The sequence below is a fragment of the Malaclemys terrapin genome, chromosome 4 (genome assembly GCF_027887155.1).
Source record: "Malaclemys terrapin pileata isolate rMalTer1 chromosome 4, rMalTer1.hap1, whole genome shotgun sequence".
NCBI classification, from domain to species: domain Eukaryota; kingdom Metazoa; phylum Chordata; order Testudines; family Emydidae; genus Malaclemys; species Malaclemys terrapin.
In genome coordinates, this window is record NC_071508.1 from 198,092 (window position 1) to 212,023 (window position 13,932).

At 58.2% G+C, this 13,932-nt stretch overlaps 1 protein-coding gene across 1 annotated transcript; it reads left to right on the plus strand.

Annotated features, from left to right (window-relative positions):
- The first annotated feature begins 4,497 nt into the window (after positions 1-4,497).
- On the plus strand, positions 4,498-12,864 carry LOC128836641 (signal-regulatory protein beta-1-like). Its single transcript, XM_054027105.1, has 6 exons — positions 4,498-4,955; positions 5,312-5,614; positions 7,739-8,023; positions 8,697-8,798; positions 11,547-11,936; positions 12,511-12,864. The coding sequence occupies exons 1-6, from the start codon at positions 4,601-4,603 to the stop codon at positions 12,570-12,572; spliced, it is 1,497 nt and encodes a 498-aa protein (XP_053883080.1). The 5' UTR covers positions 4,498-4,600; the 3' UTR covers positions 12,573-12,864.
- The last annotated feature ends 1,068 nt before the right edge of the window (positions 12,865-13,932 follow it).

Genomic DNA, 13,932 nt, shown 5'->3' on the forward strand with positions numbered 1-13,932 from the left:
TTTTAAGGCCCGGCTTGACAAAGCCCTGGCTGGGATGATTTAGTTGGGGTTGGTCCTGCTTTGAGCAGGGGGTTGGACTAGATGACTCCTGAGGTCCCTTCCAGCCCTGAGATTCTATGAGTCTATGATTCCAGTCGCTGACGGGGAATTCGCCTGGCCGCGGGGGTCTGTCCGCGGGAGGCAAACACAGACAGTGATTCGCACCTGGCCCGTGGTCGGCGGCAATAGTGAGTCACGGGCTCAGGTCCTCAGGCAGGGGCTGAAGACCAGTTTGTGCAATAGCAGGTCCAGGCCCTGGGTCAGGGCCGGGCAGCAGAGAGTCAGTGGCTCAGGCAGGGGCTGAGCTAAGACAGGTTAACAACCAGCCCAGGCTCTCGGCTCAGACGTCCGGGGAGATGGGGAGACTGAGACCCGCGAGTGGGGTGGCAGGGGGGACGCAGGCCTTCCCACTCCACTGCGTCCCAGCCCGGGGCCCCAGCAGCGGCAGATGGCTGGCTGCTGAGCTAGTGGGATCCCGGCCGCAACACACTGACATGGGCTCTGGCAGCGTTGCACCCAGACTCGGGTCGGCTGCCCCCGGGCCACTTCCTACCTCCCCCTCTGGAGGTACCTGGGCCGTACAGTGTCCTCTGGGGGGCCCAGCACCATGGGCTCCTCTGGGTAACTGGCGAGGGGCAGGCTGGGCAGCTCCTCGGGCTCTGGTGGGCGTCGGCAGGTCAGGCCAGTCCTCGAGCCGGCCGTAGGTCACTGGGGTCTCCCAACCGGGAACTAGGCACAGGGCCGTCTCTTCCATTTTTGCCGCCCCCAAGTAAAAAAAAAAAAAGGCGCCCGAATGGTGCCGCCCCAAGAATTGACGGAATGCCGCCCCTTAGCATGTGCCGCCCCAGGCATGTGCTTCCTCCGCTGGTGCCTGGATCCAGCCCTGACTAGGCCGGAGGCGTCTGGCCCCGAGCAAGCTCTGGGTTTGGGCTTTTATAGTTCCTCTCCTGCGCCTTGACCTGTGGGGGGCGGGCGCGGGACTCGCTGGCTCTGCTCACTCTGGTGTTGAGAGGCGCTCGTCCCTCTCCGGGCGGCGGGGAACCACACGGCCTCGCTGCATCCCCCAGAGTCCTGCCTGGCTCCGTAGGGGGCAGTTCCAGAGCATCGTCCACTGGCCCCATGTGACGTTATGAGTGTAATATAATATTTCATTGGGAGGTGACAGGGCCAGAAAGAGTTAATTAACTCAGACTGACCTGACCCATGGGTGAACCTAGACTGGTTAGGAAGATCTGTAAATGAATAGAGTAGGGGTCGGCAACCTTTCAGAAGTGGTGTGCCGAGTCTTCATGTATTCACTGATTTAAGGTTTCGCGTGCCGGTAATACATTTTAACGTTTTTAGAAGGTCTATTTCTATAAATCTATAATATATAACTAAACTATTGTATGTAAAATAAATAAGGTTTTTTAAATGTTTAAGAAGCTTCATTTAAAATTAAATTAAAACTCAGAGCCCCCCGGACCGGTGGCCAGGACCCGGGCAGTGTGAGTGCCACTGAAAATCAGCTTGCGTGCCACCTTCGGCACGCGTGCCATAGGTTGCCTACCCCTGGAATAGAGCTTTGAAATGCAAACCTGCATTGTTAGAGATCTAAAGGGTAGAAGTTTGCTCAGGTCTTGTGATGTAAGCAAACAAGTCTTGTCTATTGCTATAACTTTAATTCAAATATCAAAAGAAGAATATTAACATTTATGAAGACACTTGAGTGAAATAGTATTATTGTCTCTATGTCTCTTTGAAGGTTGTGGTAACCTGGATCTGAACTGTTTAATGGATAAATGACCCTGTGCTAATTGCCAGGATGTTTGGAAGGAGAGTTAGGCCTATTGTTTTCTCAGGCCGAAAGGCTGCTGGAAATGTATAAGACCCTGGGACACGATCCTGCTTCATCTCAGATCTGCTTTGGGTTTCAAGAGGGGGAAACCTTAAGCCATAAGGATTGAGATCCCCAGTCACTGACTGGAGTCACCCTGAATATGGACATTGGACTATAACCTCTGGACTATTTCTAAAAGGACTTTTGGCAACGACAAGCTCACCTCTGCTATGTATCTGAACCTCAAGAATTGAATTCAAGTCTGTATGTATATTAATCTGTTAACCAACACTCTCTCTCTTTTCTTAGCTTAGTTAATAAGAATTGGCTAGTAGCGTGTATTTTGGGTAAGATCTAAGTTATAATTGGACCTGGGTGTGTGGCTGACCCTTTGGGTTTGGAAGAACCTTTTCTTTTATATGAAGAGATCAGATTGTCAGGAATCCTCATCATATCTGACAGGTGTGTCTGGATGGAGGCCTGAGGCTGGGCACTTTAAGGGAACTGCGTTGGTTGGACTTCTGAGTAACCAGTGAGGTTCTACAGAAGCTGTTTTATGCTGGTTGGTAAATCTAAGTATTGGAAGATCCACCAGCGTTTGGGGTTTGTCTGCCCCGTTTTGTTTGCAGTTCACTCTGATTGAGTGACCTCAGCTGGCTCCCACAGGCAGCAGCGTCACACCCCATGACAGTAATAAAATCCTCTTGGATCCCGAGGAGCCATCTGATCCTCACGCCCAGGGAGGTAGAGCCTTGAGAGCTGGGGGATAAAGTGCGTCAGGCCCCCGAGGGGACACAAGGATGGGACTTTAACCCTGACTCACGTTCTGCGGGGTGCTTCTGGCTGCCTGTGGGCAGGTCTAAGACACCCCCATAAAGCCCACGGGTGCAGGCAGGCCCCCAGGTGTGAACCCAGGTACAGATCGTGGGGGCAGGGAGCCGCGGCACTGCGTGGAGCCGGGCGGGTTACAGGTGTTCTCTGGCTGGCAGTGCAGGGGTTAGCGTCCCTGCTGTAGCCTGTGGGAGCTGGGAGCGTGGCCCTGAGGGGACACAGCGAGACAGCGCTCCACGGGGCAGAAGAGGGGCAAACGTGGAGGTTTCTGAGCTTGGCGCTGCTGGTTGCTATGTCCAGGGCCACCACGGCTTGTCCTTTGTCAGGAAAGAGGGTTGCACTGAAGAAACACCTGGCTCGGATCAACGGTTTCCCCTCCTCCCGGGAGCCAGGCCCCAGAGGTTGGCGCCCCCTCCCCCCTCCCGGCCAATGCTTACCTAGACTAGCTTCCGTGTGGCAGCACGTCACACTGTGTAAATCAGGGCCAGGCTGGCGTGCACCCAGCAGGCCTGGGCATGGCTCTGTTTGCTCACTGCCTGGCTGTGCAGAGGGCAGAGACAAGGCAACCAGCTATACGGGAAGGGAAAGTGAAAGCATCCGGTCACTGCTCCCTGCTGTAAGCCCAGGATCTGCACACTGCTAAGGTGCAGCCAGGCAGCTGGAGCCCCTCCCGGCCAGGGCTATGGCAGCGCGAGTCGGGCTCTTCTCTCTGCTTCTCGGGGGCGTCTGTGAGTATATGGGCAAGGACCCAGCCCTCTCCCCAGTTGCTGCCAGGCAGGGATCGGGGCCTGAGTCTCTCCCACGGCCGCACAAGGTTTGCACAGGGGAGGGAGCGGCTCTCAGGCAGCACTAAACGTCTGGTTGTTGTTCACGGTGTCACCTCCTCCATGAACCAGAGACTCGCCATCTACCGATATCGCTGCCTTTGCCTTTGTCCATCGCCCGTCCCCAGTGTCTCTCTCCCTCCGGGGTGCATGGATCTGCTGCCCCGCAGCCAGCCCCTCCCCCAGCCACCAGAACCACCAGTGACCAACAGTTCATGTTCACACTGACGCGTCATCCTGGGGCGGTACAACTGAGGCTCCAATCAGACTAATAAGAGCCAGGGGAGTTTGCAGCTCAGAGCAATGGGCTCAGGCTCTCTGCAGACCCAGGCAGCGTCACCGTGTCAGTCACATTCAGGGCAGTTCGTCCCTCCCACAGCGATGGGCTCAGGCTCTCTGCAGACCCAGGCAGCGTCACCGTGTCAGTCACATTCAGGGCAGTTCGTCCCTCCCACAGCAATGGGCTCAGGCTCTCTGCAGACCCAGGCAGCGTCACCGTGTCAGTCACATTCAGGGCAGCTCGTCCCTCCCACAGCGATGGGCTCAGGCTCTCTGCAGACTCAGGCAGTATCATTACATAAGTCACACACAGAAGGTTCTCTCTGCAGCCATGAGGGGTGTGATGAAGTGGGAATGTTCTTAATGTTTTCTCTGAATACTGTGTGGGTGCCTCAATTTCCCCTATGCATTTCTTGGGGGGTATCTTAGGGGGTCCTGTTGTCTGTACCGGCAAGACCTGTCTTGGACTGTGTTCCTGTCGTCTAAATAAACCTTCTGCTTTACTGGCCAGCTGAGAGTCATGGTGAATTGCAGGAAGCCGGGGGTGCAGGGCCGGGTCTCCCCCACACTCCGTGACAAGGGGTAGAAACGTACTGTGTTTTAAATGAAAGCTGAAATTCTGGCGAACCTGTTGTGTGTGGCGCATCTGGCCCCCAGACTGGATGTTTAAAGGTCCCGACTTAGAGGATATTTAGTTGAACAAAAGCTATTTAATCCCCCTCCCCAAACCTCTTCTCCTTCCTCTCCTGGCTCCACTTCTCTGCGTCCCTGTGTCTGGCTGCGAGCCGTTCTCTGGAGCAGGCTGGGGATGAACCGGGCTCCATTCCATGCAGGCGCCCAGCTGGAGGTGATGGTGGATTCCCCAGTGGCGGCTCAGCTGGGCTCCCAGGCTCTCCTCCCATGCACCTTCAGCGTGGCGGACGCCCCCATCAGCCTAGAGTACCTGGCTGTGCACTGGTATTTCCAGGACCAGGAGCTGGTGTCATACGATGACTCCCTCAACGTCTTCCGGCCGGGGGCCTCCATGGACACGGAGCAGCTCGCCAGCGACAACGCCTCTCTGGTTCTGCGCAATGTGACCGTGTCCGACCAGGGAGCCTACCAGTGCCTGGTCATCCACAGCCCGGACAGAGGGGAGCAGAGCCTGCACCTGGCAGTGCTGGGTCAGTGCTGGCGAGGGAGCGGGGTGACAGGCGCGGGAAATGGCTCTGCAGCCGGCCCCTCTGCTCTGGGCACGGCCCACACTGTGCGTGTCGCTGGGGCTGGGCAGGGTGTTTCGGGGATAGGTGGGCAAGGGGTTTCCTTAAATTCCCAGCACGTGACTTGGCAGCCCCCACCCGCCCCGCCAGCCAGGAGCTGGTGCCTCCAGGGGGCTGTTTGCCTGCCCTGGCGTTCCTGTTCATAGTTGGGCAGCTCTGGGTGTCCTGGGGGGAGGAACCACCCAGCCCAGCAGGGGATGCTTGGGGCCCCCCGACCCTCCCCCGAGCTCTCCCTGCTGATGCCCTCTGGTTCCCCGCAGCTGTGCCCACCGTTGCCGTCCCCAGTAAAGCAGTGCTGAGGGGGGAGCCGAACTTGCTGAAATGCTCCGTGTCCGGCTTCCATCCGGCCGACATCACGGTGACCTGGCTGAGGGCTGGGGAGGTCCTGCCGGCGTCCCCGCTCCCCACGCCCCAGAGGAACCCGGACGGCACCTTCAACGTCAGCAGCTCTCTGACCTTCCAGCCCACGGAGCAGGACCAGGGCGTCACCTTCTCCTGCCAGGTCCAGCACGCCGCTGTGCCACGGGGCGCTCTGCAGACAGACTTCCAGCTCGTGTTCGGAGGTGACAGCATGGGCGGGGGGCAGAGGGGGAAGGGCTCCGGGAGGCACTGACTGGCCGGCCCCAGGGGATGGGGTGGGGGCATTCCTGGGGGAAGCATGGCCCGGTAGTTTGGGCACTGGCTGGGCCTCAGGAAACCTGGGTTCAGATCCCAGCTCTGCTCCGGACTCCCTGAGCAACCTGGGGCCAGTCACTGACTCTGGGCCTCTGGTCCCAGAGCTGCCGCTTCGCCAGATTCCTCCTCTTCCCAAAGCTGCGCCCCCATCCCGTCTCCTCGCTCCCAGGGTGCTGGCGCTGGCGTGCACATGCCCGGGCACGGCGGTGTGGCTAGTAACAGTGGTGGGGGTGCTGCGGCAGGCAGGCCTGGCCATAGGGTTGCCAGGTGTCCAGTTTTTGACCGAAACGCCCGGCCGGAAAGGGACCCTGATGGCTCCAGTCAGCACTGCTGACCGGGCCGTTAAAAGTCCAGTTGGTAGCTCAGCAGGGCTAAGGCAGGCTCCCTGCCTGCTGTGGCTCCGAGAGGCTCCCAGAAGCTGCAGCATGTCCCCCGTCAGGTCCCTATGTGTAGGAGCAGCCAGGGGGCTCTGCACACTGCCCCTGCCCCAAGTTCCGGCTCTGCAGCTCCCGTTGGCTGGGAACCGCAGTCAAGGAGAGCCGTGGGGGTGGTGCCTGTGGATGGGGCAGCGTGCAGAGCCACCTGGCTGCGCCTCCACAGAGGAGCCGGAGGTGGGACATGGCGCTGCTTACAGGAGCTGCTTGAGGTAAGTGCTGCCCAGAGCAGGCACCCCTGACCCCCTCCTGCACCCCAGTACCCTGCCCCAGCCCTGATTTCCCTCCCATGCTCCAAACCTCTCAATCCCAGCCCGGAGCCCCCTCCTGCACCCTGTCACAGAGTCCCTGGGTGACGCTCTGTAACTGCTCCCTACGAAGTCAGGCAGGTGAAGTCTCCTCTCTGTGAGCAGACTGTCTCCAGGGCAAGAAGCTCACACGGCTTCACCTCCTGGGTCTGACCTTGGAGCATTCAGCATCTGCCCCTCCGTGCGCTTCCCACAGCGAGTCCGCCCTGGTGGGGTCCTGGGGGAGCCAGAGGGTCCTGCACCCCCCACTTCGCAGTCAGATGTGACTCTCAACCAGTAAAACAGAAGGTTTATTGGTCAACAGGATCACAGCGTAGGGCAGAGCTTGTTAGCACAGAAATCAGTGACTTTCAGCCAAGTCCCTCTGGGGGAGTCGTGGGCCAGATGCCCTGGACTTCTCCTCTTCCATTCCCCCCAAGCAAACTGCCCAGCTTCCAGCGACCCCACCCCCAACACTCCCATTGCTCCTCCTCCTTGTCTTTGTCTCGCTTCCTGGGCAGAGTCACCTGGTCGCATCCCCCTCCTGGGTCTCAGGTTACAAAGAGCACCGGTTATAGCATATGGGCAGGCAGCTGGAGCAGCTTCACCTGCCCCAGAGGTCTCAGCCGAAGTCTCACACCCCTGTTCCCACCACCGAGGTATTGGTGCAGCACACAGGGAAACTGAGGCACAAACCGTATTCATGCAAAACAGTAAAACTCACATAGGCTCAACAGTAAGACTCACATAAAACGTAACAAGGGAAAATCCCCACCTCATCCCAACCCCAAACCCCTCATCCCTGGCCCCACACCAGAGCTCACACCCCATCCGTAGCCCACACCCCACCCCCACACCCCAACCCCCAGCCCGGCGCCCCCTCCTACACTCCGAACCCCTCAGCCCCAGCCCAGAGCCCCCTCCTTCACCCCAAATCCCTCATCCCCGACCCCACACCAGAGCCCGCACCCCCAGCTGGAGCCCCACCCCGCCCCAGCCCAGTGAAAATAAGCGAGTGAGTGGGGGGGGGGAGAGTGAGCGACAGAGGGAGGGGGGATGGAGTGAGCAGGGGCGGGGCCTCAGAGGAGGGGCGGGGCAGGGGGCGGGGCAAGGGTGTTCGGTTTCGTGCGAGTAGCTAGTTGGTGACCTTACCTGCCTCGTACCCTGCTCTGCCTGTCCTGTGGGATCTGGATCCTGGCCTCGCCCCGCGGGCTGTCCCGGGGTGGTGCTGTCTCTCTGAGCGTCCGTGTAACAACTCACACGGACCTGGTGTCGTTAACCCCCTCTGCAGTCTCCCCCATGGTGAACATTCACGCCCCCACGTTTGTGCAAGGCAAGGCCCAGGTGTTAACGTGCGACGTGAAGGGTTTTTACCCAGAAGCCATCGCTGTTAACTGGCTCCTCAACGGGGTCCGGACAGAAGCCCCCCGCGTGAACCCTAATGGCACCTTCAACCTGGAGTCGTTCTACCAGTTCAAGCCCGCGGCGGAGTTGGAGGGCGCTGAGATCAGCTGCGAGGTGCAGCACGAGACGCTGAGCCGGCCCATCGTCCGGAGCGTGCGGGTGCACCTGGAGCGTGAGTGAGGGGACAGGGAGGGAGAGCGGGGGCTGGTGTCAGGGGCCTGCCAGCTGGAAGGGAGGCGGGCTCCTGCCGCAGAACCGGGGGAAGGGACACTAGTCTCACCCTCCCTTGGACAGCTTGACATTGTCTGGCTCAGGGGGCAACACAGGGTCTTTCCCTGTTAGGGGGCGCTGGCTCTGATCCAGCTCCAGGGCAGGGGACAGGCCAGCTTGGGGGCGGGGAATGGGGCAGGGGTCTTTCCCTGTTAGGGGGCGCTGGCTCTGATCCGGCTCCAGGGCAGGGGACAGGCCAGCTTGGGGGCGGGAATGGGACATGGGGTCTGTCCCCTCCAGGGGGCGCCAGCTCCCATCCGGCCCCAGGGCAGGGACTGGCTGACTCAGGAGGTGGGGAATGGGATATGGGGCCTGTCCCCTCTAGGGGGCGCCGGCTCCCATCCGGCCCCAGGGCTGGGGACTGGCTGGCTCAGAGGGCGGGGAATGGGGCAGGGGCCTGTCCCCTCTAGGGGGCGCCAGCTCCCATCTGGCCCCAGGGTAGGGACTGGCTGGCTCAGAGGGCGGGGAATGGGACATGGGGCCTGTCCCCTCCAGGGGGCGCCAGCTCCCATCTGGCCCCAGGGCAGGGGACTGGCTGGCTATGGGGGCCAAACCCAGGTTCCCTTTCTCCCCAGGTGAGGGGACTCAGGTCAGTGTCATAGTCCTGGTGGTGTCCGTGCTGGGCTCAGCGCTGGCGGTGGCTGGAGTCGCGTTATTCCTGTACAAGAGAAGCAGCGGTAAGGGATGGCTCGGCCGGGTGCAGCTGCACGGGGCTTTCTCCTGCATCTCCCCACACGCCCGGTCCCGGGGGCTCCCGGCAGGGCAGGTCTGAGTTTACAGACCCGTGTGTGGTGCCAGTAGTTCAGTGCGTTGCCGGCGGCGGGCGCCAGGTCTAGTTTTTAACCGTCACTCGCACAAAGAAACGATTTTCATTGGGCCATTAAAAAAGCCCGTCAGTGTCCCTGGGGCAGGGTCCCTGCTGCATTTCAAGGGTCTAACACCAACCCAGCAGACACCAGAGGGGTTCATCCCCCCAGTACAGTTGGTGACAAAGCTGTCTGTGTCCCCCCCGGTCCCTCCCCCCAATTCCTTCCGTCTCTAATAATGGCTGAGCTGTTTTTGCTCTTTGCAAACAACGGTACCCGGGAGAGCCGGGCCAGGTGTCAGCCCAGACGGGCGCCGGCTGACAGAGTCCTGGTGCCTGACGTGGCCCTTTAGAACGGAAACGCGTGGGCAGCATTCGCTGTACATGCGGGTACCTGTGACCGGGCTTTCAAACGAGCCGTAAATGTCTGCGAGGCCTCACGCCCGGTTCCCCCTTGACTTCCAAGCCGCGCAAGGATGCCCAGAGAGGCCCGCTGCAGGCTAGCACTGTTCCCATCGTGTTGGGCTCAGCGCCTGGAGGCTGCACTGACCGGCCCTTGGTTAGGGTGACCAGATGTTCCGATTTTATAGGGACAGTCCCAATATTTGGGTTTATTTTCTTATATAGACTCCTATTACCGCCCACTCCCTGTCCCGATTTTTCACACTTACTGTCTGGTCACCCGGCCCTCGGTAAATCCACCAGGAGTTGGATTTCAGAGTCCTGAGCCAGTCGGTACATTTCTCTTGGTCTCCCTTTCTCTGTGTCCGCCTCTGCCCCCATGAAGAGTGGGCCTGCACCTCGAGGCTGAGGTGTGAGACTGGCAGCACTAGCTCTGGTCGAGGGAGCTGGCTAAGATTAGCTGTGCAGCCGCGGCAGCACAAGAGGGGCTGGCCGCCTGGATATGTGCCTGTCTTAGATGCTCGGCACGGACGTGGGCAGCTTGCCCCTTGTACCCCCCGTGGTTAGCATGATCCGTGTGCGCACAGGCCTGGCTCCATGAGCTGGGCCTTGCACTCCAGCTCCAGTGTAGACGCACCCGTGGGGTAACAGCAGCAGCGTTAGAATGGAGATTCTCTCTCCCACGGGGTCCCCACAACCCCCCCAAAAGCACCTGCTCATAACCAGAGATCACCGCTTGTCCCATCCCCACAAGGGCCCTGCTCCATCGCTGGGTCAGAACAAAGGCCTGAGTCAGCCGAAACTCAGGCTGTTTCTTCAGAAGCCCTTTCTTTGTCAGCAGGCCCTGGGAGAATCCAGCCTGGGTCTTCCACTGGCCTCACGTCACAGGTGATCCACAGCCAAAAGGCCACACGGCAAAAGCTGGGGAGGGGCACAATCCACACACACCCCCTGCCCAGTACTCCCTAGCAATTCCACCCGGCACACGTCGTCCCGAACGCTCAGTCATCTGCCACGTTGTTCAGCGCAGACGTCGGGCGTTCGCCTCATCTCCCAGCGATGGCAGCAGCCCAGCCTCCTCCTCCAGCAGTCCCACGCCGGCCCACCACCCAGTGCCAACACTGGTGCAGGCTTGTCCCGGATCTCTGTCCCAAGCAGCTCCCTGCAGCCCCCCCGAAAGCTCCTTGCTGCTCCCCTTCAGACTCCACGGGAACCCCAGACATGCAGCCACGGCCAGGCAGCCGGGGAGCTGGGCCCACTGCACAGCCCAGAGTCAGAACGTTCCCATCATTTCCTGGGGCTCCCCCTCACCTTTGTCGTGTCTCCGGCATCTCTCGCCCTCACCTCCATTGCAGAATCTCTGGGGCGGGGCCGCTTTTCATTACACCCCGCGCAGTGTAGCCCTGGCCCTTGACGGGGGTGCTGGTGCGGTATAAATAATCATAGAATCATAGAAGATCAGGGTTGGAAGGGACCTCAGGAGGTATCTAGTCCAACCCCCTGCTCAAAGCAGGACCAATCCCCAACTAAATCATCCCAGCCAGGGCTTTGTCAAGCCTGACCTTAAAAACCTCTAAGGAAGGAGATTCCACCACCTCCCTAGGTAACCCATTCCAGTGCTTCACCACCCTCCTAGTGAAATAGTGTTTCCTAATATCCAACCTAGACCTCCCCCACTGCAACTTGAGACCATTGCTCCTTGTTCTGTCATCTGCCACCACTGAGAACAGCCGAGCTCCATCCTCTTTGGAACCCCCCTTCAGGTAGTTGAAGGCTGCTATCAAATCCCCCCTCATTCTTCTCTTCTGCAGACTAAACAATCCCAGTTCCCTCAGCCTCTCCTCATAAGTCACGTGCTCCTGCCCCCTAATCCATTTTATTGCCTTCCGCTGGACTCTTTCCAATTTTTCTACATCCTTCTTGTAGTGCGGGGCCCAAAACTGGACACAGTATTCCAGATGAGGCCTCACCAATGTCGAATAGAGGGGAACGATCACGTCCCTCGATCTGCTGGCAGTGCCCGTACTTATACAGCCCAAAATGCCATTAGCCTTCTTGGCAACAAGGGCACACTGTGGACTCATATCCAGCTTCTTGTCCACTGTAACCCCTAGGTCCTTTTCTGCAGAACTGCTTCCTAGCCACTCAGTCCCTAGTCTGTAGCAGTGCATGGGATTCTTGTCTCTATACGTGTCTCTACAATGCTTTCTCTCTTTAGCCGCCAGCCAGACGTTCACCGTGAGCGACATCGTGGGGCCTAAAGTTTGGGTCCCCGGGGAGTACGTTTCCCTCGTGTGCATTGGCTACCACTGCCCGGTGGGCACGAAGGCCACGTGGGCAAAGTACGAAAATGAAGAGCTAAAGCCCATCACTGAGGGTAAACCGGCTGTGAGCGACAGGGAGAAGCAGACGCTTGTTCCCATCAACACTCTGTACAAAGTCCAGACGCAGATGCTGCCCTTGAACAAAGGCTCAGCCACTCTGGCCACGACGCTCATGTTTCGTGTCAGGAGCCCGGAGGACCTGGGAGCCCGGTACCAGTGCTGCTTCATCAGCAAGGATGGGAGAACGCTGAGCACCAAGGAGTTCGGAGACTACACCCTGCACCGTGAGTCTGGGGGTGCCGCTGGATCGCCGCGCAGGCCAGAGGTTCACGGGGGCGGGGGGGAGGCTGGGAGTCAGGACTCCTGGGTTTTGTTCCCAGCTCTGTAACTGGTTTGCGTTAGGCCTTTGGCAAGTCACTTTTTCTCCTTGCCTCAGTTTCCCCCCTCGTGACGACACGGACCCCTTCGGGGGTGGGGTTTGTGGGGCTTCAGTAGCGTGTGGCGAGCTCTGTGCCATGGGGACGTGCTAAGAGCCGTTCCCAATTGGGAAGGGACGGCAGCAGCAGGGCCCCCAGCTGGCCAGCCAGGTCCATAGGAACCAAGAAGGTGCATTGATGTGGGGGCGACCTTGGGGGGCGGGTTCTGCTACGCTCATTTGGCCCTTTGTGGTGGGAGTGACACCACCAGGGCTCCTGGGGACCCAGCAGAGCAGAGGTGTGGCTGGGGCGGGTGTAAAACACACTTCTGGCCCGAGGGAGTTGAGCTGGGTGTAACGTGTGGGCTGAGGGACCTGAGCCCGGGGGATGTTAGACTCCCGCTGAGCTGGCCCAGGAGCTCCCGAACTGCTTTGCTTTGCAGCCTCCGGTCAGACTCAAGGACCAGCTGTGGACCTGGCAGCAGCCCGGCCTGCAGAGGAATAGCGGGGACAGCACCCCAGCCTGTTGGGGGTCCCAGAGACAGTACGAAGCACCTGGACAGTATTGAATGGAACACCCCTGTTATAACTATAAAGGGAAGGGTAACAGCTCTCCTGTGTACAGTACTATAAAATCCCTCCTGGCCAGAGACTCCAAAATCCTTTTACCAGTAAAGTGTTAAGAAGCTCAGGTAACCTGGCTGACGCCTGACCCAAAAAACCAATAAGGGAACAAAAAGAACAGGAGTCCTTGTGGCACCTTAGAGACTAGCACATTTATTTGAGCATAAGCTTTCGTGGGCTACAGCCCACTTCATCAGATGTATCCGAAGAAGTGGGCTGTAGCCCATGAAAGCTTATGCTCAAATAAATGTGTTAGTCTCTAAGGTGCCACAAGTACTCCTGTTCTTTTTGCGGATACAGACTAACACGGCTGCTACTCTGAAATACGGGAACAAGATACTTTCAAATCTTGGTGGGGGGAAGGCTTTTGTTTGTGCTCTTTGTTTTGGGGGTTGTTCGCTCTTTTGACTAAGAGGGACCAGACATCAATCCAGGCTTTCCAAATCTTTCTGAACAAGTCTCTCATATTTCAAACTTGTAAGTAACAGCCAGGCAAGGTGTGTTAGTTTTACCTTTGTTTTCTCAACTTGTAAATGTTCCTTTTGCTAGAGGGTTTACCTCTGTTTGCTGTAACTTAGAACCTAAGGCTAGAGGGGGTTCGTCTGGGCTCTTTGAATCTAATTAGCCTGTAAAGTTATTTTCCATTCTGATTTTACAGAGATGATTTTTACCTTTCTTTCTTTAATTAAAAGCCTTCTTTTTAAGAACCTGATTGATTTTCCCTTGTTTTAAGATCCAAGGGGGTTGGATCTGGACTCACCAGGAACTGGTGGGGGGGAAAGAAGGGTAGAATGGTTAATTTCTCCTTGTTTTAAGATCCAAGGGTTTGGATCGGTGTTCACCAGGAAATTGGTGGAGAAGTCTCTCAAGGCTACCCAGGGAAGGGTTATAGTACTTGGGAGGGAGATATTCGGGGGCGGGGGGAGATAGACAGAGTTTCCCAAATGACTCATAAATAATTTGGGTGGTGGCAGCAAAACCAGATCTAAGCTGGTAGTTAAGCTTAGAGGTTCTCATGCAGGTCCCCACATCTGTACCCTAGAGTTCAGAGTGGGGAAGGAACCTTGACAATCCTGAACCCAGGGCTTCCCGCTGTCGATGTCTCACAGCATGGGGTGGGGGAGGGACAGCGCACTAAGCCCGGACTCTCACTCCAGTTTGAGCCCAAGCCCCCCTTCCATTCACACACAAATCAGTGTGACGCGGGTCAGCAGCACTCAGGGCCTGGGTCCCAGGACCCT